Consider the following 27,686-nt stretch of genomic DNA (forward strand, 5'->3'; position numbering starts at 1 on the left):
TGCACAGGAAACCAATAGCGATGAAAAGGAAACTGGGACTCAAATCAATGGAGTGGACCAGAAGAAAGCAAATAATGGCCAAACAGAAAAGAGTCAAGAAGCAAGAATTCAAAGAAATGAGGAGAGGCTTAGGAACCTCCAGGACATCTTGAAACGCTCCAACATCCGAATTATAGGGGTACCAGAAGGGGGAAAGGCACAGCCACCAGTGGGAAACTTATTTGAACAAATAATAAAGGAGAACTTCCCCAATCTGGCAAAGGAAATAGACTTCCAGGAAATCCAGGAAGCTCAGAGAGTCCCAAAGAAGTTGGACCCAAGAAAAAACACCAAGGCACGTCATAATTACATTAGCCAAGATGAAAATGAAGGAGAGAATCCTAGAAGCAGCAAGAGATAAGGGGACAGTCACCTACAAAGGAGTTCCCATCAGACTGTCAGTGGATTTCTCAAAAGAGACCTTACAGGCAAGAAGGGGCTGGGAAGAAGTATTCCAAGTCATGAAATCCAAAGACCTACAATCAAGATTACTCTATCCAGCAAAACTTTCATTTAGAATGGAAGGACAGATAAAGTGCTTCTCAGATAAGATCAAATTCAAGGAGTTCATCGTCACTAAGCCCTTATTATATGAAATGTTAAAGGGACTTACCTAAGAAAAAGAAGTTAAAAAAACATGAACAGTGAAAGGACAGCAAACTCACAGTTATTAACAACCACACCTAAAACAAAAGCAAACTAAAAGGACAGCTAGATCAGGAGTGGAAACATAGAAATGAAGATCTCAAGGAGGGTTAGCAACAGGGGAGTGGGAGGAGAAGGGGGGAGAAGGTACAGAAAATAAGTAGCATAGACAGTAGATAGAAAATAGATGGAGGGGCAAGAATAGTATGGGAAATATAGAATCTAAAGAACTTGAGACACATGGTCATAAACTAAAGGGGGGGTAATGGTGGGGATGGGGGTAGGGTGGAGGGGAATGAAGGGGGGAATAGAACAACTGTAATGGCATAATCAATAAAAAATAAATTTAAAAAATTTTAAATAAATAAATAAATAAAGATTGTTGTTTGGGTTTTGTTTTTGTTTGTCGTTGTACTTTACAGCTCAAGTAGCACAACCAAGCGCTAGGAAATGCAACACTTTAAACACGGGGCCTCAGGCAGGACCCTAGGCGAAAACAGCACCTCATTGTGGGTTTCTGAGGGCACAGGTCTGACGGCAAGGAGGCCAGGTGACATTCCCAAATCTGCTGCAGGCCGTTCTCCCCCAGGGCAAGTGGACAAAGGCCCAGAGGCAGACCTCCCCGGGAGGTCTGATCCCCAGGCTCAGGGGCAGAGGGGATCTCAGGCAGGAAGGCAGAGTCCATGGTAACACACGCAGGGCAATATGTGACATCCTCATGGCCCTCCGGGGGGGATAGAGAAGCAGGGAAGGAGACGCCGGAGCTGGGGACTGTGTGGAATGCAGGCATGGGCTCCCCTCGAAGACGGGAAGGAACTTGGTGTTTGAGGACATGAGAGCAGAGCCCGTGCTAGATTCAGTGTGAGAAGGAAGGAGGGCAGGGACCACAGGTCCGGCTGTGGGTCTGAGGTTTGAACCGTGCAGCCTGGCCACGGAGCGGACTGAGAGAGGCACCGAGTGGCCCCACACGCCTGCTTCTGACCTTTGCAGGAAGGGGTGAGCGTGGCCGTCTGGGGGACTTCCTGTGGATGGGGTTTGGGGTTTTGTCCCCCTACCCTGTCGTGGGCTGTGAGACACACTTCCCCGCAGCCTTGCAGGGAGGCGTCCCTCTTGCTGAGACCAGGTCCACACGTCCGTTCCTTCCCAGGACTAGAGAGCTCCGAGCGTGGCCCGGGAAAGCCGAAGCGAAGAAGCGTGCTTGTCTTCCCTTTTTCTCCACCTACCCCGCCTTACCCAAGAGTCTGCATACCCTCCAACTTTCCAGGGTGAGACTCTCCTTTAAAACTCAGATAATAAGTCCCGGCACCCACCTCCTGCACTGCACAAGGCTCGGGGTCTTTCTCAGAATTGCATGCATTTGGGGGCCTCACTCGCTGCTGGATGTCTCCCTGCCCCCGACACCTCAGCTGCCCCCCCGTCATTGATCTTCACCACCTTTTCCATCCTGGGGTCTGCTAGCCCCTCTCCGGATGCCTCCGTGGCACGAGAACATGCCCCAGATGTTTATCCGTGACCCACTGACCCAGCGACTCACCCGGGGAGCAGGTGCCTGCTCAGCACCGACCCCACTCCCCCGGCGACGGAGTCTGTGCATTCGTGGCTGGAACCCAGCCACTTGGTTCTCCCTGAATTCCTTTCCATGCCATGGAGACAGGGGTAAGAAACAACACTCTGGAGAAGAAAGCCATGGGGGACACACGTAAAGGAGCCCCCCAAAGGCAGACAAAGGAGGTGAGAGGAGGAGGAGTGGAAGCCGAGGGAACACGGCTTCAAGCAGGAGCGTGTGGTCAACAGGACCAGAAGCAGCCAAGTGCTTGGAGGGAGACATCTGAAAACGCCCTCGGGCCTAGCAGTTCGGGAAGGCGGGGCGTCCTTTTCCCAGACCACGCAGGAGAGGGAACAGTTAGAATCAAATTATCGGGGGGCGGGGGGAGGGGAGAGAATGCAAGAGTGACCCAGCCACCCACCCTGCCTGCTGAAGTACGTGAAGGTGACCACTTAGACCGTGTTCGAAGATGTTGGCTGAGAAAGGGGGTGGAGGGGCAACTAGTAACTGGAGGTTAACCGGAGGTTAACCGGAGGGCAAGGCAAGTAAGGCCGAGGACAGAAGTATCTCACGTCTTCCTATGGTGCCTGTACCGCACATTTACTGTACCGGCCGCTGTTTACTTAGAATACCAGATACTCACCATCTTCCTGACACCCACTTTCCCTCACTGGTCCCGTCACTCCTGTCCTCTGTTCCCTCCCCCTGCCCGAGAAACACACACACACACACACACACACACACACAGTGCATGCTCACACTGCACAGCTGCACACACGGGGACGACCTTGACAATGTCCAGCCACACATCCTTGGGGAGAACACTTCCCGGCCTGTCCTTACATCCCACACCATCTGGCCTCACACCCACAACCGCAGGAACGAGGGCCATTCGGAACCAACAACCTCAGCAGGGAAGGTCCAACTGTGCAGGGACTTGGTCAGACGCAAGGTTTCAGTATGAAGTTCTAGAAAAGGTAAATGATGCTTAAATAAGGAATGAAAATTAACAGCATTTCCGGTTTTATTTCTTGTTGAGATGACAGCAGGAAATTGTGAAAACAGGCGTGACTAGCAAGCTGCCCCTCAGGAAGAAAGCAGCAGGCCCCGGCGGGCCTGGGGATGGGGCCAGGATAGTGGCGGCCGCAGCTTTGGGGTGGCGGGGGTGGCTGGGGGCTGGGGTGGCGGGGGGCTGGGCCACCTTCTTGGTTTCAGCGCCTCAGAAAGGTGCAGGCTTCCAGAAGGGCTGTGGGAGAGAGAGGAGTGGGAGCTTCAGAAACCGGTTTCTGTTGTAATTAGTGTGTTGATTGAGGGTGATACTAAACCAGAGACTTTCCCCTGTGCTTTCGCCACCACCATAGGCTGACGCTCCACTCACACGTCCCCACGGCCCAAGGAAGCACGCGGCTGCTCTGGCCCTCGCCCGCCTGGCTGACCCCCTGCTCTGGCCTCCCCCCACCCAACTCATCTCTGACACTGACGGTCCCCTAACTTCTGGACTGTGAGCCACTGGCTTGTCATCTTTATGCCGATCTGTTTGCAGTAGTGTTCACGGGCTCCTCCGTTCACCAGTGGGTCCCTGCACTGCTAAGAGCCCAGGGTTCAGCTGGGACAGACAGGCGCTGCCCTCCGGGGCGTGCAGTCCACGCCAGCGTGAGCCGGCTGCTGGCAAGAGCGGCCCGCAGCTGGGTTCCTCCAAGTGCTTTCCTAGAAACGCCTACAGCAGGGCTCCGACCGCAGGTGGTGGAGAGCAGGCCTTGCCGCCCCAGCAGCACAGGGACCCCCGGGAAATCTTTGGTGGGAGAGCTACTCTGTGCTTCCTGTAGCGTCCCCTAACGTACAAGAATCAAAAATACCCCCAGCCATTGCCCTGTGTCCCCTAGAGGGCAAACTCCCCTGAGTTGAGAGCCACTGATAGAGACCGTCGGCCTTGCCTCCAACCCTGGACCACCGCCTCCTCCATCCAGCGCTCTGCCTCCATGGGGGGGGGGGGGGGGGGGCGGGGCCTGGCACAGGGGAGGCCGTGCGTGCTGGAATCTCAGCCTCGTCGCCCGGCTAGAGCCTTACAGTGCTCCTGAGCCTCCCAAATGTTTTGAAAGGATTGAATTACTGTCAGTATATTTTTTCTGGCTAAAGTATTTTTTGAGAATTTGTATTCTCTATAGTCGGTAGTTATGGAAACTGTCTACAAATCAGAATTTGTCGTTTCTTAATATACATGTGTTGCCCTGGCTGGTGTGGCTCAGTGGATTGAGCACTGCCCTGTGAACCAAAGGGTCACATGTTCAATTCCCAGTCAGGGCACACGTCTGGGTTGCTGGCCAGGTCCCCAGTAGGGGGCACACAAGAAGCGACCATACATTGATGTTTCTCTACCTCTTGCTCTCTCCCTTCCCCTCTGTTTAAAAATAAGTAAATAAAAAATTTAAAAATACATGTGTGTGTCTATATGCATGCATGTGTATGTACATCCATACATACGTACATACAGGTACACACATGTTTACATACATACGCCCACATTCCATTTTCTTGAATAAAATGATCAGTTTCTTAAAACTCCATAACAGTCCCTATCAGAATTATAAAATTTAGCATATTATCTGCCGCTTTATTTTTTTCTCTCATTCTTTCACCTCATCAATGAGATTGCAACTTCCGGAGGCATTGAGATAACTTAACCTTTTAATGCCCGTCTTCCTCTCTAGTGCCCCTTGGCCCGTCCCCGCCTTGACTTTCCCTGGCTTCTCAGAGAGGCCACCTGGGGCCCACTTACGGGAGGTGGAGCATTGCCCGAGGTTGGCCACAGCGGAGAGGTACTCCGGCCCCAGATACTGCTCGTACGTCGTTTTGCCCTGGAGTCTGGCCAGACACTCGGTGTTGTCGTTGAACAGGAGGTTCTTGGTTTCCGACTGGAACAAGCAGAACGTGCCTGGGCAGTCGCTGCCGTTTCTCCCAAACTTGCTCTGTGTCAAAGGGGCCGACAGCATGTGAGGGACGACCGGAAGCGGGCGAGTTCATGGATTCAAGAAGAGGCCAAGGACATCGCCCCCACCCCAGGATCCACAGTGGGACAAACATGGGCCGAAAGGGGCTGGGTTCTGGAGTCGTCCCACTGCCTTGGCCGAGTGTCCCCTGCCCTGTGTCCTCCCGCTGCCCGGGGCCCAGCTGGCAGACACACCCTGGTCGGCACCCAGGCCCTCAGCCTCTCTGATCTCCCCTCCCACCATCTCTCCTTCCTTCTCAGTCTGTGGCCTCTTTCCTCAGAACTTGTTAGGGGTGACCAAGTGACAGCTGAGGATTTTTTTGAGACCTGCCCCCAAAGTGGGTCACCCCACTAATCAGCCAGCTCTCCCGGAAAGGCAGTCTGTGTCGGAAACCATCTCTGCCACTGATCAGGCCACTCGGGCGGGCCATGCAGCCTCCAGTGGCCATCGCTCCTCCTCCACGCCCGGAGCTCCTGCAGGCCGAGCCGGCACACCGGGCACCTCCGCAGCGGCCCACCTCTCACCGGCCCCGGTGCACGCGCTGCCGCTAGGGCCCCGTAACCGCCACTAGGTGTGCCTACTGGTGCCATCCCGGGGCCCCTGTCTTTACAGCACGCCCAGAGGCATGATATTTGAATACAGAACTAGAAGTTTCCATAGAGAATCACAGACTTGAAGGAAAAGGTGGGATTTCCTTCACACCACTTCTCATAGGAGGCCTTAAAGCAACAGAAATTCTGGGTTTGGTGTCTTTAGGGAGGACAGACGTGGCTTCCTCGTCTAGAACATTGACCAGTCAGCCAAGACTCAGGGAGCGTTGAGAAAGCCACCCTGCCTGGTTGCAAGAGAAAGGCTCAGTGGTCACCCTCATTGGCTTGAAGAACAAAAAAAGTGACAAGGAGAAAAACTGGGTCTGAGCCGGGCAGTGAGCACACAAGTTCAGGGGCATGAGACTCCCTGTGGAGGTCAGGTCAGTCCCAGAGATTCCAGGACAGCAGCCGCTATTGTCTTCACTGAGACTCTGGGTCCCCCTGAAGTCTGGGTGACACAAATACTGTCACTACCAGCTTCAAGCAGAGGGACTGGAAAGGAAGGCTCAGGATTGGTTGGCTGACCTAGCTCTGTGACTGCCCCAGCTGACAGAAGCCCACGCAGTTGAGAAAGGGCAGGAGGCCCTCGTGTTCCCACCTGTTGGTCCAGCAGCACCTGTTCCACATACGGCGCCTTCTCTTTCCGAGATACCACGCCGTGACTCGGGGCTCTGGCCAGGTAGCAGGCGTCATGCTCGGCCACAGGCTTCCGGGTGCCATCGAGGCAAAGCAGCTCAAAGTCCTCCAGCTTCAGATCCTTAGCCCACGCCTCAGTGCCCCTTCCTGGGGAGAGAAGAAGGTGGCATCAGGCAAAGGGGACTTCTGGGTGTCACCACCCACTGGCCTCTTGAAATGCACGCCCTGGGGTCTCAGCGATGTGAAGGACAGAGAAGAAATCACTGTCCTGCACACACTGTGCGAGCTCCAAACACAGTGAATGTCAACGCCGTATCCACATGGCGAGCTAGAACTCGGCCAGAAAAAGGAGTGAAGTGCTCGCACACCCCACAACACAGGTGAACCTGGAAAGTGAGACGCTCAGGGAAGGAAGCCGGTCACGGCAGGCCAGGCAGTGCAGGGTTCCGTCCCAGCGAACCAGGCAAAGCAGCCTAATCTGGGAGACAGACGGCAGGGGAACGGCTGCCAGCTATGGGCGTACCATTTCCTTTTTTTCTCTCTTTCTTACTGAGCACCTGTGTTTTCTGCTCAGAGCATCTACAAGGCCGACACCAAGGTGCTGGCCAGGCTGGGTGCTTGTGTGGATGCGGGGTTCCTTTACACAGGTACGTGAGCATTCTGGAATGAGGCTGTGGTGGTGGTTACACTGAAGACCGCCGAGCTGTGCACTCTGAACAGGTGGGCTTAAGGTAGGCGGATGGTGTCTCCACAAAGCTGTTAAATTTTTTGTCCTCCATCTGTGCCATATTTTTTCAGTGAGTTCCAGAATAAAGAACAGCTGGCTTATGTTCAATCATTTCCTCATTCCTTTCCCATTCACGTGCTCTCAGCGGGACCAGAGAAAAGAAGGAAATTTTCTGGGTTTCTCCAATACACTTAGTCAATTCCAATAAAGCACAGTTGTAAAATCCTACAGAAGTTTAAAACTAAAGTTGACGTCTGATCCCGGGAGATCGCTTAGGTGAATGGCTCATAAATTCTGAAGGGAACTGCATGATGTCTGCGCGCAGACGCGGGTTCACTGTTCAGGCCCCTGCTTCTCTCCCGCCACCTCCCCTCCAGGAAGCACCCCGCCCCTTCTGTTGGCCTTGTCCATTTGATCTGGAGGTCGTTCCAAATCTACATGTCTGGCCTCCATCCCTCTCCCAAAAGATGTGAGGAGGAAGGAGCAGCCGTGGCCATCCATATCTCTGAAGGAGGGAGGCAGAAGTTCGGGCAGTTCTTTCTTAGGGGACAAAATGGCAAGGCCCCTGCTGACGAGGAGGAGAGGGGAGGCTGAGTGGGACACACGAGGGGGCGCAGTGGGGAGTCTTGAATTTGGTCACCGCGTTTTTCATCTAGAGACGCAGAGAGAAAGCGGTCATTCAACATGGGCTGGTAGTTTATCTTCCATCACCTGCATCTGCTTGTGATTCTTGTCCCCAGTTACTCCCAGGGAGTTTCTAGACGGGGACTCGCATGGGGGTGAATGGAGGTCCCCTACTTCCTTTTTAAAAGGGAAATTTTATTTGCATAAGTTTGATTTTTTTTTGCAATATCATTCATATTCAGTCTCCCATTGGCTGGGATAGGAGGACATGTGTTTTTGTGGTTGTCTAGACAAAAACAGGAGACATTTGCTTTAGAGTATTGCTGGTGTGTGTGTGTGTGTGTGTGTGTGTGTGTGTGTGTGTATGTGAGGGGGGACTGTTTCAGAATCGATGTGACACTACAGACATCACCATGTCACATACCAAAGTAAAAACTTCCAAGATTAACTTAAAGGTCTGGAAAACCGTACGCCCTCTTCCCTGCCGCCAACACGGCCACAAGAAGGTGCTGTGACGCCGAAGACTCCGCGCTGAAGGGGAAGAGAAAGGTCCTCACTTACCGTCCGTGTTCTCCAAGACGGTGGCGGCTTTCACAAAGGCCACGTCTCCAGCGTTCTCAGCCAGGCACCTACAACGTTCCAGAAGATAAACACATGGCCGGAGAAGAGAAACTATTAGAGTTTTCATAAATGTTTACAATATACATTCCAAAATCTGAAACACTGAAGTAAACACGGAAAAGATAAAGGCAAATATTTCCGGGATCTTTGAGTTTAAAATAGAAGACTGGACACATATGCGTGGCTTCCCTCCTTCTAAAGCCCCAATAAAATGACATTTATGGGATTTTTTTTTTTTTTAGCTACAAACCCATGAGAGTGAGCGGCCCAAGGACAGAAAGAGAGAAGATAATAATGACAACAGTGGACGTCAGAAAGCCAATGGAGGAGCGGAACTGGCGCAGCAGAGCGATAAAAAGCTGTAACAGTGCGGAGCCCCAGGAAGGCTCGGGAACTAGAGGCTGTTGTTGACAGTGACTGAGAACAGGAGGACTGGATCCAGCCTACACGGTGCCTTTAGGCTCCCTCCGGTCCCACGCAGCGCCCCCTCGCCCAGGCGGAGGCTTCCTCGCAGGGAGACTGAACCCAACCACCGCTACGGACTAGAGAAGCAGCCGCGGCCGAGGGCACCACCGCTACGCGAAACGGAGGAATGGAGTGAAAATCTGCAGCCTGGAAGCTCCAATCACAGCCCCTTACTTCATTATCTCTTCGATAATTTCCATCCTCTTTTTCTGATTCCTCTTTAAACTTTAATTCTTAAATGACAGGCTTTCCTAACTATTTATATTTTTGTACTATTTGCCTTCCTTTCCCTTCTAGTGTCTGAAATGTTTGCTCAGTTTCATCGCGATGTCATTTTAAAGAATTTGTATGGTTATTTTTTTACTTTCTAAAAGCTTTGTGCGTCGTCTGGCTGTTCCTTTTTAGATCTTCCCATTGTCGTTTCATGAACGCTGCACCCCTTTCGCCTCTTCAATGATGTTAATTGCAGCGAAAATGAAAAAGTTTTATTCTCTCTCCTACACTGTCCCTGGATCCCCTGCCTGTCGTTGCCTTGGTTTCCACGCCTCCCACATTTCTCCCAAGAGCCGGTGCTCGCCGGCGGCTTGTCCACGTTTAAGAGAGAGGCACCGGCAGTGTTAGGTGTGCGTCGGCCGCCGTGTCTCAGCGAGAATGAGCCTCACTCTTGGGCAGCCGATTGGTGGCATTTCACTGTGGGGCACCTGTTAACTGTGTACAGAGCATACAGATCCTTTGTGCAATAATGGAAATAGCTTACTAGAGCACATATTCATATGAGACTAATATTTACCTATTCATAAGAATATAAGCACTGAATATGACATAATCTTGCTGGGAACTAAAAGGGAGCGAAGTTTGGGGCTGTGAGCAGAATGAGGGCCTGGAGCTCCTTTTCCCAGAGGAGCAAGTCACCAGCAACAGCTGAGAGTTAAAAATGAAAAGCCAACAACAGGAGGGCGTTAGAAACACAGCGGCAAATGGGATTTCTGCACCAGCTTTCCGTTTGAACAAAAGGCAAAGCGTGGTGTTTTGATAAGAACTTGACATGTTATTTCAGTGGCAAAGAAGTGGCCACAAGTTTTCTATTAAGTTCTAGTGAATGTGAAATATATATATAGTATTAGGAAGAATGTCTGCCTGAGAAGTTTCCAAATAATAAAAAAAGTAAAAGTCAAAAAAAAAAAAAAGGCAAAGCATTTCCCCTAGTGTAAACAGGAATGCAGAAGCCGTGGTGTTTCCAGTGAAGTAATACCTTGCCACAGGTTCAGAAAAAAAAGAAAAAACCCTGAATGATTCCTTTGGGTCTTTAATCAGAGATGTGTCTATTCAATATTTCTGAGTAAAATCACATCACAACTTTTCCATTTGCAGATCCTTCATCCCTGAAAGATAGGTTTGTACATTCACAAAATATTCTTTGAGCCACTCAGAGTGCAGTATGTAAAAGCTCCTTTTATATCATCTTGTCACCGAGGAGAAGGCTACTGAATTCATATTAGAAAGTTCAGAGACCACGTCACTCTCGGACACATGGTGCCATCTGGTGGCCAAATATATTCTTGGAGCTTGGAGAAAAGGGTAGGAGAGGACTCTGTCTTCCGAACCCCACCTAACGCGGTAGGTGCCACTGCGTGTCACCGCGAAGCAGCGTCCCAGTGAACGGGGTCACAAAACGTGGGTGGTGGATATTCACTGCCAATAATTCTGCAAACCTATTTTTCGGTTATTTTTCACTTCCCCCGTGGAGAATAGCGTTGCAGTGCTGCTTGTCTTCTTTGTCATTTCTAAGGTCAAAACCAAAGAGAAAAGTGGAATGCGGAACACAATGACAGAGTAGGGGAGAGGACGGTGACTATGGAAAAAAAAAATTCCTCCCCATGAGACTGAGTTGTGGGTAGGACTTGAGACACCGCCTGTTCTATCCATTTGACTTGGGGTGAGGACGTTGCAGCCCACCGAGGTTGGCTTTGGCTCCAGGCCCCAGGGAGGAGCCCAGCAGAGCCAGGATCAGACAGCCCGGGCCGCCTCCACTTTCTGGGGCAGTGAGCATGGCGGGAGGAGCCCTCATCGGGGCTGCCCATTAGCCAAGGGAACCCCGGGCTCTGCTGTGACAGGCCAGATCTGGTCCCTTAGCAACACCGGAGGCACAAGGCCCTGGCCTGCAGGGGCCTGGCCACAGCGCTCACCTGAAAGCTCCATTGTAGCTGTAGTACCTCTCATTGCTGTTGGGGGCGCACTTGTCCTGGCCCTGCTCGTTGCCAATGCACAGGGCGCAGAGGTTGGAGTTGGGGTCCGACCCAGGGGCGCAGCTCTGACTGAAGAATTCACCTGTACAGGAGGAGCAGGGGAAGTCAGCTCTTCCTACCTGAGTAAACGTGTGTGGCCTCTACCTAGCAGGGGACACAGCTTGGTGCAGGTTCCTTCTGTTGCCCAGGACAGAGAGACCACACAGTCACTGTCCCAAGCAGTGACACACACCTCCACGTCACCAGGCCACGGCAGCTAGGGCGGGACTTAGGCATGGGGCATGGTGGGCAGAGAAGGGCCCCACAGCAGGTTGAGCCGGAATAGAAGCCTTGAGGTCCTATTCTCTTTCCATTGCAGGGCAGACTAAGAAGCCGGTTCTATTCAGTAACAGAAGTTGCATGGAGCAGACGGTGCCTTTTCCCAAATTAGGAAGCCAGCGCCAGTGAGGAACTCAGATCTGGAGCGCCGGGAGGTGAAAAGTAGCTCTTGTACCGCTCAGAGACTGCGTCCATTCTTAGGGCACAGAGAGACAGGCTGACAGGCAGCGTTTCACCTCGTAGTGGGGTGCACAGGGCATGCACGGCTGTGCAGAGAGCCAGTCCCAGCCTCGGGACTGAGGGCAGCCCTCCCTTCCCGGAGGCTCCCACCCCCCAGGATGCCCGCCTGCTCTCTCAGGACTCCTTACCGAAGTTGCAGGAGCCTGTCTTGTTGAAGAGCAGACCTATGGGGATGTTCCAGCCTGCCGTCTTGCCCACAGCAGTGTGGCAGGACTTCGTGCCCCTCAGGGAATTCCAGGTGAGGCCAGCGTTTGATTTTTTGACAACCGCCACAGCCTGATACCCTGGGATGACAGAAGAGCAAGTCTTAATCTCCAGGGGGCCTGTCATATGGACTCTAGGGCATCTGTCTGCACCTCAGGCCAAGGCAGGTCAAGAAGCATCGTCAGTAACGCCCACCCCCCCCCCCCCAGGTAATGCACTGTTAGGTAGGACCAGAAGGCATACGCTGCTGTCCTATGTTCAGGTGCGATTAACTTGGGCTGGGAAATGAGACAGTAAGAAAAGCTGATCCTTTCAGTGATTTCTGCAAACTTTCCTTGACCAGCCACACACTGTCCCCGAGTTATAAACCAGCAAATTCTCCCTTAGGTGTGAGCTACTAAAGCAGCAAACACTGAGCATCTAGTCTGACCCCAATAGTGTACAAATCCCCAGTAGCAACGTGCACTGGGCTGGAGCCTTGGTGGCCACCAGGCAAAGGGCTGTCTGGGTGCAGGGGTGTGTCTCCAGGACCGCCCTGTGTGGAGTCCTGCACTGTGGCGAGGGGGCCCATGTGGTGGCTGTCCTCTCCTGCCAGTGCACCTGACTGACTCCCACTCTGGGCGATAAGGAGCTCTTCCAAAGCTGAGCCAGCCCCAGCTGGGGGGGGGGGGGGGGGGGCTGGGGCCAGAGCACAGGATTCGCAGGAGAGACAGAAGCTGCCCCATCGCTGCCCATGAGCGAGACCCAGGGCACTTCGGAAGGTACTCTGAGCCACTGTGTCCGCATCCATAGAGATGGGGTTGTGGCATCTCTCCGCCCATGTGGCTGAGACGTAGCCATGTGTGAAGGTCAATGTAAACATCAGTGATGATTATCTGTGAATTATTTGCATCTTCAAAAGAACTCTGGCTACACCTCATTCTATGGTTTTTTTAAGTTTCTGCCACCTCTTCCTCCAGCAACAAGAACTTACCCTTGACCCTGAACATGATTCCAACTCACCTTCCGCTGGTGTGTTCACACAATCCAAGTTATTGCTTTCTTTGGATTCTGAAAGAATAAAAACAAGCAAAGGGTCGTGGAACATTCAGATGTACCGAGAAATCACAAACTTTTACATCTCGGCCGTGCAGAGTCAAACACAAAGAAAGCGTCCCAGTTGTTCCAGGCAGCAGACGTGCGTCCCTCGGTCCCCCGGAGGCAGACACCAGTGTTGGCCGCAGCTGCTGCTGGAGCCTTGCAGGGGGTCAGGGGGGGCGTCTTTTTGAAGATACCAACCTCTGTGCTGTCGAAAGACATCCAGCTAGTGAGCCCCATAAGTGGAATACATGCTTAAGAATCCACTAGGACAGGAAACATTTCATTCTTAACAACAACAAAAAAATCTCTTCTTCCTGTCATTGGTAGCTCTGCATGTTAGAGATTCTGTTCCCATGGAGCCTAAAGGGGCAGTGGCAGTCTTCCGTTTTCACCTGTGTGTGAATGTTTTAGACGTACGTGCAGCGACATGAAGCGTTAATGAGAGTCAAAATGCTTCGGTAAACACGTTTCCACACTTCAGCTTTATAACAATTGTCAATAAACCTGTTACACTGTTGCAGACAATGCCAGCATTTGGATTTTAAAAAATAAAAACAAGTAAATTTCTAGTTGACAGCAGCTAAATGGTGTCTGTAGGATTTTTATCACACCGCAGATTCCATCCATTTACTACTACACTTGTCTGCGTTGTCCTACATGCAAGGACGTGTCTTTAATGTCCTCTGTCCTCTGTGCTGTTCCTGTCAGTTGCCATTAAAATACATTAAACTATAAAATGCAGTGAAGGAGAGGAAGCCACTGTGTGCAAGTCGGTGACACAGCCCCTCTTGTTTACTCTTCCCGACTCTCCCGTTTGAGCGTATCCCTCCTTCTCAGTGTCTCCCCCTGCCCCGGACCCTGCCATGGGGGGGCGACTCCTCCACGCACCCACCCCATGGCCCAGGCGGAAGGAACCAGGGAGGACACTCCCCCCACTTACTCTGGCTCTCTGCCAGCACAGGCACCAGACCACATTTGCCGGCAGTGTAGACAAATCCTCCGTCCAAACTTATGGCATCAGCCTCTCCTTTCTGCAAAGACAGAGCGAGTCTCAGCATCACAGTGAGGCTGTCTCATGTCCCGCCTGTCTTCACAGCTCTCTGTGAGAACGGCCTTATGTCAGCTGTCCCACTGAAGCAGCAGAGAGCGGCAGGGAGTGTTTGAACTGACATCCAAAGGACACACCACATGCGCTATTAGCCCTCAGCCAGCCCCACTTAGTTTGATACTGTCACTTCCGTTGGGAAGACCTGACCCAGGCCACAGGAGCCCTCTGTCCCCCGAACAGAGCCCTTTCTGCACTCAGCATGCGCGTGGGACCCCCCGCCCCCAGCAGGCTTCCCACGCTGGGCAGGGGACAGATGAGACCAGCTGGCTGCACTCGGAGGACTATGCAAAAGTTGGTTGACAAAGAAGCAGAAATTTCTCATTAAACCGGCTCACCATCAGGATGAATGAGCCCGTGCTCCAGCTTGGGAACATGGGTTTATGGAGACCCCAGACTCTTTCTTGGGCCCCAGTAACATGTTTTTACAAAGGTACTAAAAGTAACTGGAGATGTGCATGAAGATTTCTAGTCAAGGAGGCACATCACAGGGTTACCCATAACGACAAATGGAAGGGACAAAGAGGAACAGGTCACGACCAAGCCGCATCCTCATGAAAGGTACCCTGACGTCGTGGTTTCAAAAGTGTTTTCAGAGACTCTGTATTCACATGGGGGAAATGGCCACAATACACTGTTAAGTGAAAAGAACTCAAAACCCACTTCACCGGTGGTGGGAGCCAGTGCCGTGGCCAGCCCATGCGCCGATGCCCCCGGAAATCCTGGGTGGGACACTGCCCAGACTTCCGCTGCAGTGTCTTGGTGTGTGCGGGCACACCTGGTATCTACTATTTATTCTACACCATACTTTTCTATAGTTTCCGAATTACCTGCAGTCATTGTGAGCTGTTCTTACAATCAGAGGGGCAGCAACCCCACAAGAAATGGCTCTGTAACAGGAAGCTGTGCCTGTTGGCACACTGTGCGTCACCCCAGGGAGCCCTTCCTGGGGCCCACCCTGCCGCACCCCCCAAAAGTGCCTCTTTAGCGCCCAGTCACTTCTAAGCAGAAGCCGCGATTCTCAGCAGATGCCCAGGACCTGGGGTCTTGCGCGGAGCCCGTGGCCCCACCCGCACCCGACACAGGCTCCCCCGCAAGTGGGCCCCTACCAGGATCAGGGCGATGCAGTCCTCCGGGCCGGCGGCTGTCGCACACGTCACCTTCCCGTTGCTCTGACCACTCCACTGCTCGCACTTGCGCTGCTCCTCGGGGCCCACTGCGCACCACACGACCTGGGCCCGCCGGGCCTCCACCTGCGCGGCGGCTGTGCGGGGACACCGCGGTCAGCGGGGGGCCGCGCCCTGCCCCCGAGACCCCGACACCAGCTCCGCTCACCTCCCCGGGGCCCCAGCCCCACCCTGCGCGCCCCTCCTGCCTGACCTCCCTGCTTCCTGCCAGAGGAGTCTCCCGCATCCGTCCGCCCTCGCTCCACCGGCAGCGCCCAGCGCCTTCCTCAGGCAGGGTCGCCCCCTGTGTTTCTGAACCCCGTTCTTCTCCTGGCTTCTAATCCACCCGTCCATCCTCAGTAGGACGATTTGTCTAATATCTCAGTCCCACAGGACGAAAGCTCCAGAACGTAGAGGCAGCGACGGCCCCCAAGAGTGGAGCCAAGCTCCGACCTCCCCAGAGCTGGCGGTCACCAGCAGCAACCACGGTGCAGCCTCTGGGTCCACTAGACTCCGCCCCCAACCGCCCCCCCCCAGGGGAGGGAGCACGGCTGTGCCGGCCCACTGTGGCCCCTGAGCCAACAGCGGGGGCCCAGGCACAGGGCGGTGGGCCTCTGGCCTCTGGCCTCACCCCAAGAGGGGCCCTGGCTCTCTTGGCTCCTGCTCATATTTCTCACTTCGTAGGAGGAAAATTGATTTTTCGGTCAGGGCTGGGGAGCCTGAGGTTCACGGGGACATGTGGCAGCATTAACCATGTGGCTGACACATGCGTGTGGAGACTCTCCCACGTGTTACAGTGTCTTTACTTGGTCAACAGAAAGCACCTGCACCCAACACAACCGCGGCAAAGACGTCCAGCGGCTGGGACTCCGGGAGTGACCACTAGGGGGCAGTGGGTGTGCGGTGCTCTCCCAGGGGACCCAGCCGCGGCTCACCGCCCCACCACCGCGCCCTCACTCACATTCCTTCAGGTTCTTGATGGCGGTGAGGTAGCTGGAACCGAGGTACAGCCCAGCATCCACCTTCGAGGGGATCCTCAAAAACCCGAGGGCGTTGTCTTTGAAAAGCAGGTCCTTCTGCCCACGAGGGGAGCTGAAGAGCTGGAACCTCCTGGACTTGCCTTTTCCAAACTTTTCCTGATGAAGGAAAAAGAGAATTGATGATGTGAGTGGTGAAGAAGGAAACACACAAGTGCACGCACACACACACACACACCACTAAAAGAGAGCATCTGGGAGGCAGGGGTGATTCTGAGAGCGGGAAGCTTGGCTGACTCCCTCCCGTGAGGGACTCGGGCCATTTCTGCAACACAGCTCAGTGCCGGCTCAGTCTGCAGAGCGTCGCCAGGTTGGAGCCCCTTAGAGCCCCGAGAACGCGGTGCGGTCCTCCTCGCTCCTCTCCACCCACGAGACACTGCCCGTCAGCAACGCCAGAGGGCTTCACAGCGTCTGCTGTCCAGAGGACCCTCCTGGGCAAGCGGTCCCCTGAATTTGGACACTGCCGTACGGGGGGTACGGCTCTGTGTCTGGCGTGGCAGGGAGCTGGGGGAGGAAGGAAGCTTCAGCAGCAACCCGAGCAGGTGGGAGGAATGTGGGTGCGGGCACCTGCGCCTTGCTGAGAAGCCTCCAGATTTCATCCTCCCTGCCATCCACGCTTCGGGCCACGACTGCGTGAGAAGGGACCCGGGCCAGGTGGCACTGCTTGAACTCCTCCACTGGCCTGCGGGTGTTGTCTGGGCAGAGGAGCTCGTACTGGTCTCTCTCGGTCTTGTTTGGCAGGTTCTCTGGGGAGGGGAGAGGGAAGGGGTTGGGGGACCCAGACAAGCCTCCTCCGGGCAGCAGCCCTGAGCTAGAGATCCCCGCCACCACCCAAGGAACTTGAGCTCAAGGAGATGTCTTGCCCACTTGACAAAACGGAGGTTTCAGAAAGAAAGACACCCCAGTTTTTTCCAGAACACTCAGAAAGGTAAAGATAGGGCTCAGAAAGCCTTGGGGCACCACCCAGCGATGCTGTGACTGGATTATACGGGCTGCCCCGGTGCTGGTGGGCCAAGGAAGCTCCGTCTGACCCCACTTGTTTCCATGGCAACCCCACCTAGAAAAGCACCTCATGATGGAGACACACCCAGGGACCAGCCAGAGGGTGCTGCCTTAGCCACATCTCTAGAAAGAATAACAACAGACAGTGCAGAAGGCCTGTCCCTGTGTGTACCCAGCTACTGTGTTTCAGTGAGCAGTGTGTGGCCCCTCGGGGACATTCTCCAGCGAGACAGAAAGAGGACACACGTAAAGGCGTGAGTCACAGAGCTGTCTGTGGGGAAGGGAAGGACGGGGTGACCCAGGCCATCCTGGGGTGGTGGGTAAGTAAACTCTGGTGGACACGTTCTGTGGAGCGTCCTTCCGTGGTCAGAGCCACCAAACTGGACATGCGTACAAGAACACGGAGAAACCTCCAAAATGAAATACTGGGTGGAAAACCCGGGCGGAGCACGGTCACAGACGCTCAGTCCCGAGGTTCCTCGTACCCAGTGAAACTTCCGCGAGCTCAGAGCCCAGGAGCCCAGCCCCACATGGGCATTTACAGGACCACACACATCTCGAGGACAGGTGTCCAGAACCCCGGCACAGTGTCTGCAAGGGGGAGGGAAAGGCAGCACCATGCCCTGTATGGAGCCTGCATACACAGTGTGCCAGGAATCTAATTAGCTCAATATGCAGAATTATGATAAAATAAAGTGAAAGGAGGCTGTCCTGTAGCTCTTCTCTCTGCTCTTACCAAACACCGTACTGTCCTTGACAAAAGCCACGTCTCCAGCCCCGTCTTGCAGACACCTGTGAATGAAGGCACAGGGGGGGTCAGCCCGGAGCAGCCTCCCCAGGGAACAGGGGCTTGTCTCCTGTGGGCGTCTGCTTCTCGCAGGGCAGGGCCCAGAGGCTTAGGGACAGCCCGACTGGGCAGGCGGCAGGGGCCACCTCTGGTGGGTTCTGAGGAGGAAGAGCTCTGCGGCTGGCCAGAGGACTCCACCTTTCGCTTTGAGAGCTGAGGGCAAAACTTTTTGTGTAAAAGAGAGTTTTGGAGCCTCTGCACCAGAAGACAAAGTCTCAGTATCCTTGGCCATGTGGTTCCTTCCTCCAGGACTAAGTGGGCAAATGTGCCCTGGCCGGCAGAGAGGTGGGAGGCCCCCCTCCGCAAAACTGCCTAGCCCAGGAGGCAGGTGGGGGCCAGGGGAGCAGCGTCGGCCTCCGTGTGGGGGCAGAGAGGGCACAGGGTCATCACTCAGGCGGGGCTTGCTGTCACCAGCTCAGGGAGGAGGCCCAGGTATGGCAGACCAATGTCAGCACAGACTCCCTGCCCCCTGCCCAGCCAGGAGCCTGGGACTGGCTGTCTTGTGACAAGGCTCCTTCAGCCCACCTGTGTGGTTAGGGAGAGGTCAGAGTCGGCAGGCAGAACCCAGGACCACACAGGGCAACACCAGACTCAGGGTTCTCTGGAGAGACTGAGGGGGCCACTGCCACTGGAAGAGATGAGGGGACACCCTCCTGTGCACAGGGTCTCTGTCTGCACAGCAGTGGGGGATGGACCTCCTCTCTGGTCCCTACAAGCAGGCTGAGCTCTGCTGGGGGCCAGAGAAAGGTCTCCTGGCCTGAGGACCGGTGGCACCCGGGTCGCTGGAGGGAAGAGGACCGTCTCACTCACTTTAAGGCACCGGCGTAGCCAAAGTACGGCTCCCTGGAGGAGCAGGCACACTTATCTTCCCCTGCCCCCGCACACAGGCGACACAGGTTGGGGTACTGTGCGCCATCCGCACAGGGGACACAGCTGGCGGAGAAGAAGTTGGCCACGGCTGCGGAACAGAGAAAGAGACGGAGTGTGAGGCGGCCCTGGCCACAGCCGGCCGCGCCCCCCGGTGCGCCCTCCCCTCGGGCCCAGGGCAGGTGGCAGCCCCTTCCCCCCCCTGCCAGGTGTGTGACCTCTGGGGTGACATTCGGAGCTCAGAGACCAGCTCCCAAGGGCAGCTGGTGCAGCGAGCCTGCCAGGTTAACCTCGCCCCTGCCTTGGAGCCACCTGGGCATTCACCTGTGTGACTCCTAAGTGGCTGTGTGTGAACCAGAGTGCAAATCCCTGCCTGAGGCCAGCTCACCTTCCTGAAGGGGTGCCGGTGGCCCTGCCCAGCCCAGGTACGGACGGAGCGTGCCCACAGGGATGTTCCACCCGGCGGACCGGTTGAGGCCGGTGTGGCAGGACCTCACACCTCGCAGCTGGTTCAGTTGCAAGTTGCTGTCCTTTTTCACGACGGCCACAGCATAATAGTGCGTCTGCGGTGCTGCAAAGGGACAGAGAGAAACAAATGCTCTCAGCACGGACCCCAGGGAGAGAAACAGACCCTGGCGCGCAGGGGACCCGAGTGCTGCAGGTTCTTCTGGGGCAGAGCTGCCCGGGCCTGGCCTGGTTCCCCAGGGAGCACAGGGTGTCTGCCTGTGGGTCGGCCTCCGCCCCAGAGCACCCAGCAGGGACTCTGTGCCTTCAAGTGTGATGCCACCAAGACCCCACATCAGCGACTCATTGGCTCCGACTCCACAGAGCCCAGGGCCAAGGCCGCAGCCCCCCCAGCTCCGGGTGCCCAGGGAGCACTCACCCTCCTCAGTCCCGTACACTTCCGCTGCCACAGGTCGCAGTCTGTACGGGTCCTGTCCTGCCTCATACACCAGACCGCCATCAAGGGTCACGGCATCCGCTCTTTTCGCCTGAAAGCAGGGAGACCAGACCGGCTTCAAGAGGAAGGTTCTGTGTGGCTGGGAGGACCTTCTAAAGGGTCAGCTCTGGCTCACGTCCGCTCACATCCCGTGACAGGGGCACCAGCCCAACTGCTTTAGCCTTCGAGGGGGTCACGCTGACTTGTTCGTGTGCCTGCCCCCCTGTGCAGAGTGGGGCAAAAGCAGGTTTACACTGGGAGTGTGTGAGACACAGTTTATTCCTGTATTATCGTGGGTTGTGCATTGAGTTACTTTCCATACGGACAACTGTCAACCTACTTTTGCCTGCCCCGTTGAGCACACCCCTCCCCGTGGCTTATACTTCAAGTTTGTTCTGGACACTTTCTCCCCGGCTTTTGCCGTATAGTCATTTCACGTTCTTTTTTACTGAAGAGGAAATTTAGTTATTAAGACCCCTTGAAATCCTAACAACCCATGTTTATTCTCTTTGGTTTATTACTTCTCGTATGCTCACGTGTTTCTTGTAGCTGCAAACTGGCAGAGGTAATAATATTTCGTGGACTGCTTTATTCCTCTAAAACCATCCATCTTCCTACCTCTGTGGAGCCTTTCTGGATTTTACTGACTTTGTACTGTTTTATTATACTGTGGTGGTTCCATGATTTATTAAACAGTCCCGCCAACTGTCCCGCACTTGGGACACTTCTGACACATTCGCTGTCGAGACAGTGCCTGCAGGAGCAGCCCTGTCCCCGTGGCTGGCTTTTCTTCCTTTCTGATGGCCTGTGGCCACGTGACGGGCACCTGAGGGTGAAGTCACACAGGCAAGGGGCCCGTTTGTCTTCCTGGCACTAGCTGCTACTGCCAGGAAGCTTTCCAGCAGATTCGTGCTGCCAGCTTCGAATGCCACAAAGTCACCCGGCAGGACAGGCTTTCATCTCGGTATGTTATTACTTTAGAAAATGCAAGTGCTGCCCTGACCGGTGTGGCTCAGTTGGCTGGGCATCGTCCCGCAAGGGGAAGGGTCGTGGGTTCGGTTCCCAGTCAGGGCACCTGCCCGGGTTGCAGGTTTGGTCCCCAGTTGGGGCGTGTGTGAGAGGCAACCAAGTGATGTTCCTCTCACATCGATGTTTCTCTCTCTCTCTCTCTCTCTCTCTCCTTTCTCCTCTCTCTAAAAATAAATAAATATTTTTTTAAAAAGAAAGAAAATGCAAGTGCTAACAAATTGCTTAGGTTTGTTTTTCTTCGATTATCAAGGGAAGTGTTGTGTAAGTATTTTTATCAACTATGAATTCCACTTATGAATACTCCATTCATTTCCTTTTTCTCCCGTGATCCTGCATTTCTTACCTGTTTGAATTCATTCTTTACAGAACGTGAGCTGTGATCACTTGCCAGAGCTGGCGCACTTTCTAAAATTTTTGTATCAATGTTCCTACTGGCTGTGAACCAATACTTTTATATTTTAAAATCTGTCAGTTTACTTCATCGTTTGGTTTATTGCTTAAAAACTAAGAAATGTCTCTTTCTGCTTTAGTGCCACTAATTAATCAGTCCTCTAGTTTTTCAATAATGCATGTTTTCTTTTTAATCCTTTAATCTATCCCGACTTTAGTCTGGTGTGTGGTATGTAAAACTGATTTCAAATCAGACGCTGGTGAAAAAGGCAGTTTTTGTGACCTCATTCACAGGTATTTGGATCAAATAGGTCAGAAAAGAGCTCTGGAATCAGCATTTTAAAGCAAAAAGGGAGGCTGGTGCTGTGTGTCCGCATGCGATAGCTACAAAATTATATCCTAAAACGTTGCTCAGACTAGATTCTTTCCCCTGAGTACTGGTTCTGATAACCTAGTTCTTCTTGAAGACTTTTACACGGATTACCCACCCTGTGCTGGAGTCCAGTATACATGACCATGGCACATAGGACATACATGTGGGGCGAGCCAGTAAAAACGATTTCAGTAGGTCTTACGTCCCAGCAAACAAACAGAATCTAAAGTCATCCAAAAGTCACGATTCTCTTGTCTCTCTCTGGAAATGTCTAGGACACGTGTCCTTCTTGTGCTTCATGTCCCGTGTCCCATGTCTCATGTCCCCAGTATGGGAGATGTGGTGGCTGTGACCAGCTGAGCTCACTGCTCTCTGGGCTTAGAGGTCACAGCCTTCTGGAGGTGTTACCTTGCAGGGTGACCTTGACATTTGCCAGTGTTCATCTGGTATAACTGCTGCTGTGTCCTTTCTGCACAGTTGTTGTCAACAATTTATGTTGGGGTCCCAGTTCCCCCCACACATGGTCTCCCTGCTTTTGAATGTTAATTTCTGCATGCCAAAGAACCTCCTGTCTTATGAGAGAGGACGGTCCCCAACTGACAAGCACCCCGGAAGAAAAGCAGAGGGAGCAGGGGAAAGCAGATTTTTTAAAATTTCATTCCATGCCTTTCCCTTCCCTTCACTTCCCTTCCATTCCATTTGGTTGCCCAACACACGGCGCTGACTTACCGCGATGGCCTGGATACATTGAAGGTAGGAGTCTCTTCTTACGCAGGAGATAGAGGGGCCACGCACTTGCCTCAGATTCTGTTGCAGTCTGGAGCACTTCGCCGCCTCTGCTCGGGATATGGCGCACCATCGAACGCCTCTCCTGGGGGTGGCCAGACTCGGTCCTGGGAGAAAGGCCAAGGAGTGAGGCTTCTACCACTGCTCAGGAAAGAGACCACTTAACCCTCAGGCGGCACTTCCCAGACCCCTTCCTCTCTCTGCTCTTCCCCTTCCCTCTCCAGCCTGCGGCTAAGCCAGGCCTCTCCTCCTCAGGGGGACAGCAGTGTCTCGCTGTCCCCCTGTCCTGGCCAGAGGACCATGGTTCTCAATAAATTTAGAGGAGATATTCAGAACCTCTGGGTTCTTTTCCTTCCTGTGACTAGAAAAATGATGACGATCCCTTGCATCAGTTTGTGGAGTTCTTCCACCGGCCTCGTCCCACTTGAACTTGGGAGGTAGGCAGGAAAGGGATTATTGCTCCTCATGTGGAAACTGGCTCTTAAGGAGGCTTCGGGCTGGCTGCTCGGCAGTGGCAGAGTCCAGCCTAAAACTCACATCCCCCTGGATGGGTGTGTCTACAAGCATCTCCCCAGGGGATGCCAAGGGAACTGAGGAAAATACACCTGACTCCTTGTCAGGAGCCGCAGTAAGTGGTGTCCCAAGTGGGTCAGTGCGCCCGAGTCACAACCACTCACCTCTGTATCAGAAAGACAGATTCCCCCGCCAAGCTCAGCTTTGTTGCTGGAGTCTACCCAGTTAGGGAGAGGGCTGAACCAGATTGGCCCAGAGCTCTTAAAACCCGCACGGATGCCTGGTAAAGGGTATCTATGAAGAATCTATAGTGGACATTGTATTAAAATGGTGACGAAGAAATGCTCTGTCCCCTAATATCAGGAACAATACAAGAGTGTCCACTCTCACTTCTTTTCAACACAGTACTGGAGGTCCTCGCCACAACAATAAGGCAAGGAAAAAAAAAAAACAGGCAGGAAAAGAAGTAAAATGGTCTTTCTTTGTAGATGCCATAATCCTCTGTGTAGAGAATTCTAAGGAGTCCCCAAGACTATTAGAAGTAATAAGTACAACAGGGTCATGGGGCAAGTTTAATTATATTTTTGCATACAGTTACATGATCCAAAAAGAAAATTAAAAATATAATTCTATTCATAATAACATCAAAAAGAATAATGTCCAGAACAGTATTTAACAGGAAATTGCAAGACTTATACCAAAAAAAATTGTAAAACTTGGCTAAAGGAAATATTTATCTAAATAAATGGGGAGACATTTATATTCATGCTTGGTAAGACTCAGTATTGTTAAGATGGTAATTCTCCCTGAATTGATATAGACACTCAATACACTCCCTATCAAAATTCCAGCAGGCTTTTTCATATTTTGCAGAAATTGATAAACAGGTTGTAAAATTTATGTAGAATAAATAAATAAATTTACAACAAATAGCCCCCAAATTTATATAATTTATCATTAATATTTATATAACATATATGGGAAAGCGATAAAACAATTTGGACAAAGAGCAAAAGTTGGAGGAATTTTACTTCTTCATTTTAAAGCATACTATAAAGCTACAGCTATCAAAACAGTTTGGTTTTAGCATAAAGATAGACACATATCATTCAATGAGAGAGATTTAAGAGTCCAGAAGTGGATTCTTTTGTGTACAGTCAATTGATTTTTTCCAGAGGTACTAAGGAAAATAGTAGAAAGGGTAATCTGTTAACAAAGGGTGCTCACACAATTGGATGCCCACACACAAAAAGGTGAAGTCAGAGCCCCACCTCACACCATCCACAAAAACTAACTCAAAAGTGGATCACAGAATTCACTCTAAGAGATGAAACAAACTTTAAGAAGAATAACACAAAAGAAAAACTTTGCCACCTTGGGTTAGGCAAAGATTAATTATCAAGGCACAGTCCATCAATTAAAAAATTAGTAAATGACCCCTGGCTGGTGTAGCTCAGTGGATTGAGCTCCCGCCTGTGAACCAAAGGATTGCGGTTTGATTCCCAGTCAGGGCACATGCCTGGGTTGCAGGCCAGTTCCCAGCAGGGGCGCATGAGAGGCAACCATACATCGGTATTTCTCTCCTCTCCTTCCCTTCCCCTTTAAAGATAAATAAATAAAATCTTTTTAAAAATTAGTAAATGAGACCTATCCAAATTCAAAACTTTTGTGCTTCAAAAGATAGCAAAGAAAATAAAACCAATGTCCAACAGGCTGGGAGAAAATATTTACAAAGACCTCTTGAGAACTCGATGATAGGAAGACAAACAACCCAATCAAAAGTGGGCAAAGGAGAGAAATAGACATTTCTCCAAAGAAGACACATGCACGGCTACCAAGCCCATGAAAAGATGCTCAACATTTTTGGTCACTAGAAAAATGCAAATTAAAAGCGTGATGAGATAATCAAGTCACAGCCATTGGAATGGTTACCACTGAAACAGAGGGTGACCACCACTGGCGACAATGGGGAGAAAGGGGACCCCTCACATGCTGCCGAGAATGTAAAACGGTCTGCACTCTGGAAAAGCGTCAACACAGCGTTACGGCACAGCCCGGGCAATCCCATTTCTACACATCTAGAAGTAAGGGCGTCTGTCCCCGTAAAGACTCCTGCTCGAATATTTACAGCAGCATCGTGCAGAACGGCCAAAAAGCGGACACAGCCTGGATGCCCACCGACTGGTGAACGGCACACCCCTCCCATGGGTCAGCCTTCGGAGATGAAAAGGAAGGAACGGCTGATGTGCACCGTGACACCAGTGAGCCTCGTTCATGCTGCAGACACGGGAGCGCACGCGTGCTGTGCCTCCCCTCGGGTGACGTGTTCCACAGAGGCCAGTTTACAGACACGGAAAGTAGAGGAGGGGTCGCCAGGGGCTGGGGAGAGGAGGGAGTGTGAATGGTCGCGAGGAATCGCAGCAAGGGGGTGGAGGCGCGCCAAAGCTGATTGACTGGGACAGTCGCGTCCCTTGGGAAAACTGCTAACACTCACTGAAACGGGTGAATTTCATGAGCTGTAAAACGTACACCAGTAAAGCTGTTACAAACAAAACACCAAAACTCCGGGTCGCCTAAGCCCCCTTCCCTTAGGCGCCTGCTTTGGGCTGGCGCACTCAGCCCTGGCCTCCTCTGTTCATGGGCCACCCCCTGCTCCGTCAGCCCCAAGGTGTCGGAGCCAGGCTACGAGGGTGAGGCGGGGAGACCTGTGGCCCCCAGGGCTGGGGAGGTGGGTGGGCCAAGACAGCCACAGACACAGGTGCAGACTGAAGCAGCTCTGAGCCAGAGCCCTGGCCCCTGGCCCACGATGACCTCCCCGCCTCTCAGCCCCTCCCAGGTGGCCACACCCTGTGCTGTGTACCCAGCAGGCCACACAACAGGGAGCAGAAGGAAGTCTGTCCTGGCCTGGCCAGCTCCTGCCTTAGAGAAGAGAGGGATGACCAGCGCCTGCGGAGAGGAATGTGGAGAAGGGGACCAGAAGGAAGGCACAGACAGGGACGGCACCATACTTCCTAGGTTTGGGGGCACATGCTCAGGGCTGCTCTCTTAATGACCCCCTTCCAGCAGACAGGAAGGGTGTACTGGGCTGCAGCGGAACTGGGCAGGGGGTGGGGGGAGGATTTCACCCTGACCCTGGGGCTCACTGCCCAAGTGCTGGTGGTCACAGGCCTTTCTGCTGCTGCCTGGGACCCCGCCCCTCCCTGAGGAGGCCCTGCGCTCTGACACTTATATCACCAATGTCCGTCACTGGTGAGTGTCTGCGGGGCACCCCAGAAACTACTTCGGATATCTGGGTACAGAGCTAGCCATTGTTGAGTCCCTTTTAGTCTGGGCACATTTGAAACCAGAAATCGATTTCCCTCCCCCTCGGAGAAAGGGGTCTCGCCAGGAGGTCTGCACCACCACCCTGCCCCTCTCCGGGGGGAGGCAGGAGGGAGGGCACCTGTGCCTGCTGCAGAGCAGGGGCTGCGATGCTGCTGCCCCCGTAGCTGCAAGGGCGGGCGTTGGACCATTCTTTCCAGTGAGGAAACCGGCTCAGAGAGGCTCCGTCTGGCCCAGGCTGGCACAGCCCTGGAGGCAGCTGGGGTCTTGAGTCCCAGGTCTGCTGTGTGTCTTGGGCAAGTGGCTCTCCTACTCTGAGCACTCATTGCCTCCCATGTAAGCGGCATGTAACAGCACCATGGGTGCCAAAGGTCCCGCTCAGACGAAGTGGGACAGGGTCCGCGGAGGCCCTTTGGGAAGCTGGGAGTGACTCTAGGTTCCCCCGGAGACTCGCCGACGCCCTCCGACCCCTCCCCAGGTGGGAGGGCTTGCGCCCAGGTGACTGCAGGCACTTCGAGCCAACCCAGCAGGGCGCAGGGGCCAGGATGCCCACTCGGTGGGGCGTACCCCCAGGTACCCGCACTCACCAAGGGCCAGGAGGGACAGCAGTGCAAGGAAGAGGAGCTTCATGTCCGAGGGCCGAGGAGACTCTGGCCAGAGAAGGCTCTGCCACCGGCGCCTGCTCTGCTTCCCTTTATCCAGGGCCTGCTGACCTCACCGGGTTGGCCCCGCCCTGTGGCCCAACAGGCGTCCCTGTCGCCCCCTTCCCCCATCCTTCTCCTGGAGGCTAAAGATCCCTGGATGGGGGACGGGGGGAGGAAAGGTGCCTGCCCAGGGCTTACAGCTTAGCACCTGGAGACAGAGGAAACCCAGCCCACAGCCACCCGGCAAGTCTGCCCAGGGGCTGCCTCCCTTCTAAGGTTCTTTCCCTCCCATTAGTCTGGAAGCTCCTGGAGAGCTGCAGCCCTGAGTTTTGTCCGCCCCCTGGTCTCAGTGCTGCCTCCAGGGTGGGACACAGAGCAGGCGTCCCAAGATGAGTATTTGTGAATCACCTTGACTGTGACCCTGACCTGTCCTTTAGCAGGCAGGTGGGTGTCTAAAGTGCCTGGGACAGGGGAGGGCAGGTGGGGCCGCCTCCCCAGCACCAGCACCGCAGCCAGCCCGGAGCCACACATGGAACCCACTGCCTCACCTGAGGGCGGCGGCAGCCTGGGACACTGCAGAGATGAAGAGACGACAGCGGCTGCCCAGAAGCTGACCCAGAGGCTGACCGGGGCTGTCCACGGGGCCCCTCCTGGCCCTACCAAGACCACAGTGCAGCTCCCAGGAAACAGAGCCACGG

General features: G+C 53.6%; 1 protein-coding gene across 1 annotated transcript; it reads right to left on the reverse strand.

Annotated features, from left to right (window-relative positions):
• Positions 1 to 3,399: 3,399 nt before the first annotated feature.
• LTF (lactotransferrin) lies at positions 3,400 to 27,023 on the reverse strand. The gene is made up of 17 exons (XM_037130021.2): positions 26,932 to 27,023; positions 22,454 to 22,617; positions 19,876 to 19,984; positions 19,381 to 19,563; positions 18,936 to 19,083; positions 18,015 to 18,070; positions 16,844 to 17,022; positions 16,201 to 16,375; positions 15,183 to 15,337; positions 13,909 to 13,999; positions 12,891 to 12,938; positions 11,813 to 11,968; positions 11,067 to 11,208; positions 8,356 to 8,423; positions 6,406 to 6,590; positions 5,007 to 5,196; positions 3,400 to 3,476 (listed from the first exon to the last, which is right to left on the reverse strand). The coding sequence occupies exons 1-17, from the start codon at positions 26,972 to 26,974 to the stop codon at positions 3,442 to 3,444; spliced, it is 2,127 nt and encodes a 708-aa protein (XP_036985916.2). The 5' UTR covers positions 26,975 to 27,023; the 3' UTR covers positions 3,400 to 3,441.
• Positions 27,024 to 27,686: the final 663 nt, after the last annotated feature.

The sequence above is a fragment of the Artibeus jamaicensis genome, unplaced genomic scaffold (assembly GCF_021234435.1).
Source record: "Artibeus jamaicensis isolate MK-2021 breed Jamaican fruit bat unplaced genomic scaffold, CSHL_Jam_final contig_519, whole genome shotgun sequence".
Lineage (NCBI taxonomy): Eukaryota > Metazoa > Chordata > Mammalia > Chiroptera > Phyllostomidae > Artibeus > Artibeus jamaicensis.

Excerpts from the sequence above, each read along its gene's own strand:
- LTF (XM_037130021.2), bottom strand. The coding sequence starts at position 26,974 with ATGAAGCTCCTCTTCCTTGCACTGCTGTCCCTCCTGGCCCTTG. Across the intron at positions 16,376-16,843 it reads GGCTTCTCAGCAAGGCGCAG|GAAAAGTTTGGAAAAGGCAA; the intron begins GTGCCCGCACCC and ends TTCCTTCATCAG. Across the intron at positions 5,197-6,405 it reads AGGTGCTGCTGGACCAACAG|AGCAAGTTTGGGAGAAACGG; the intron begins GTGGGAACACGA and ends CCTTTGACACAG.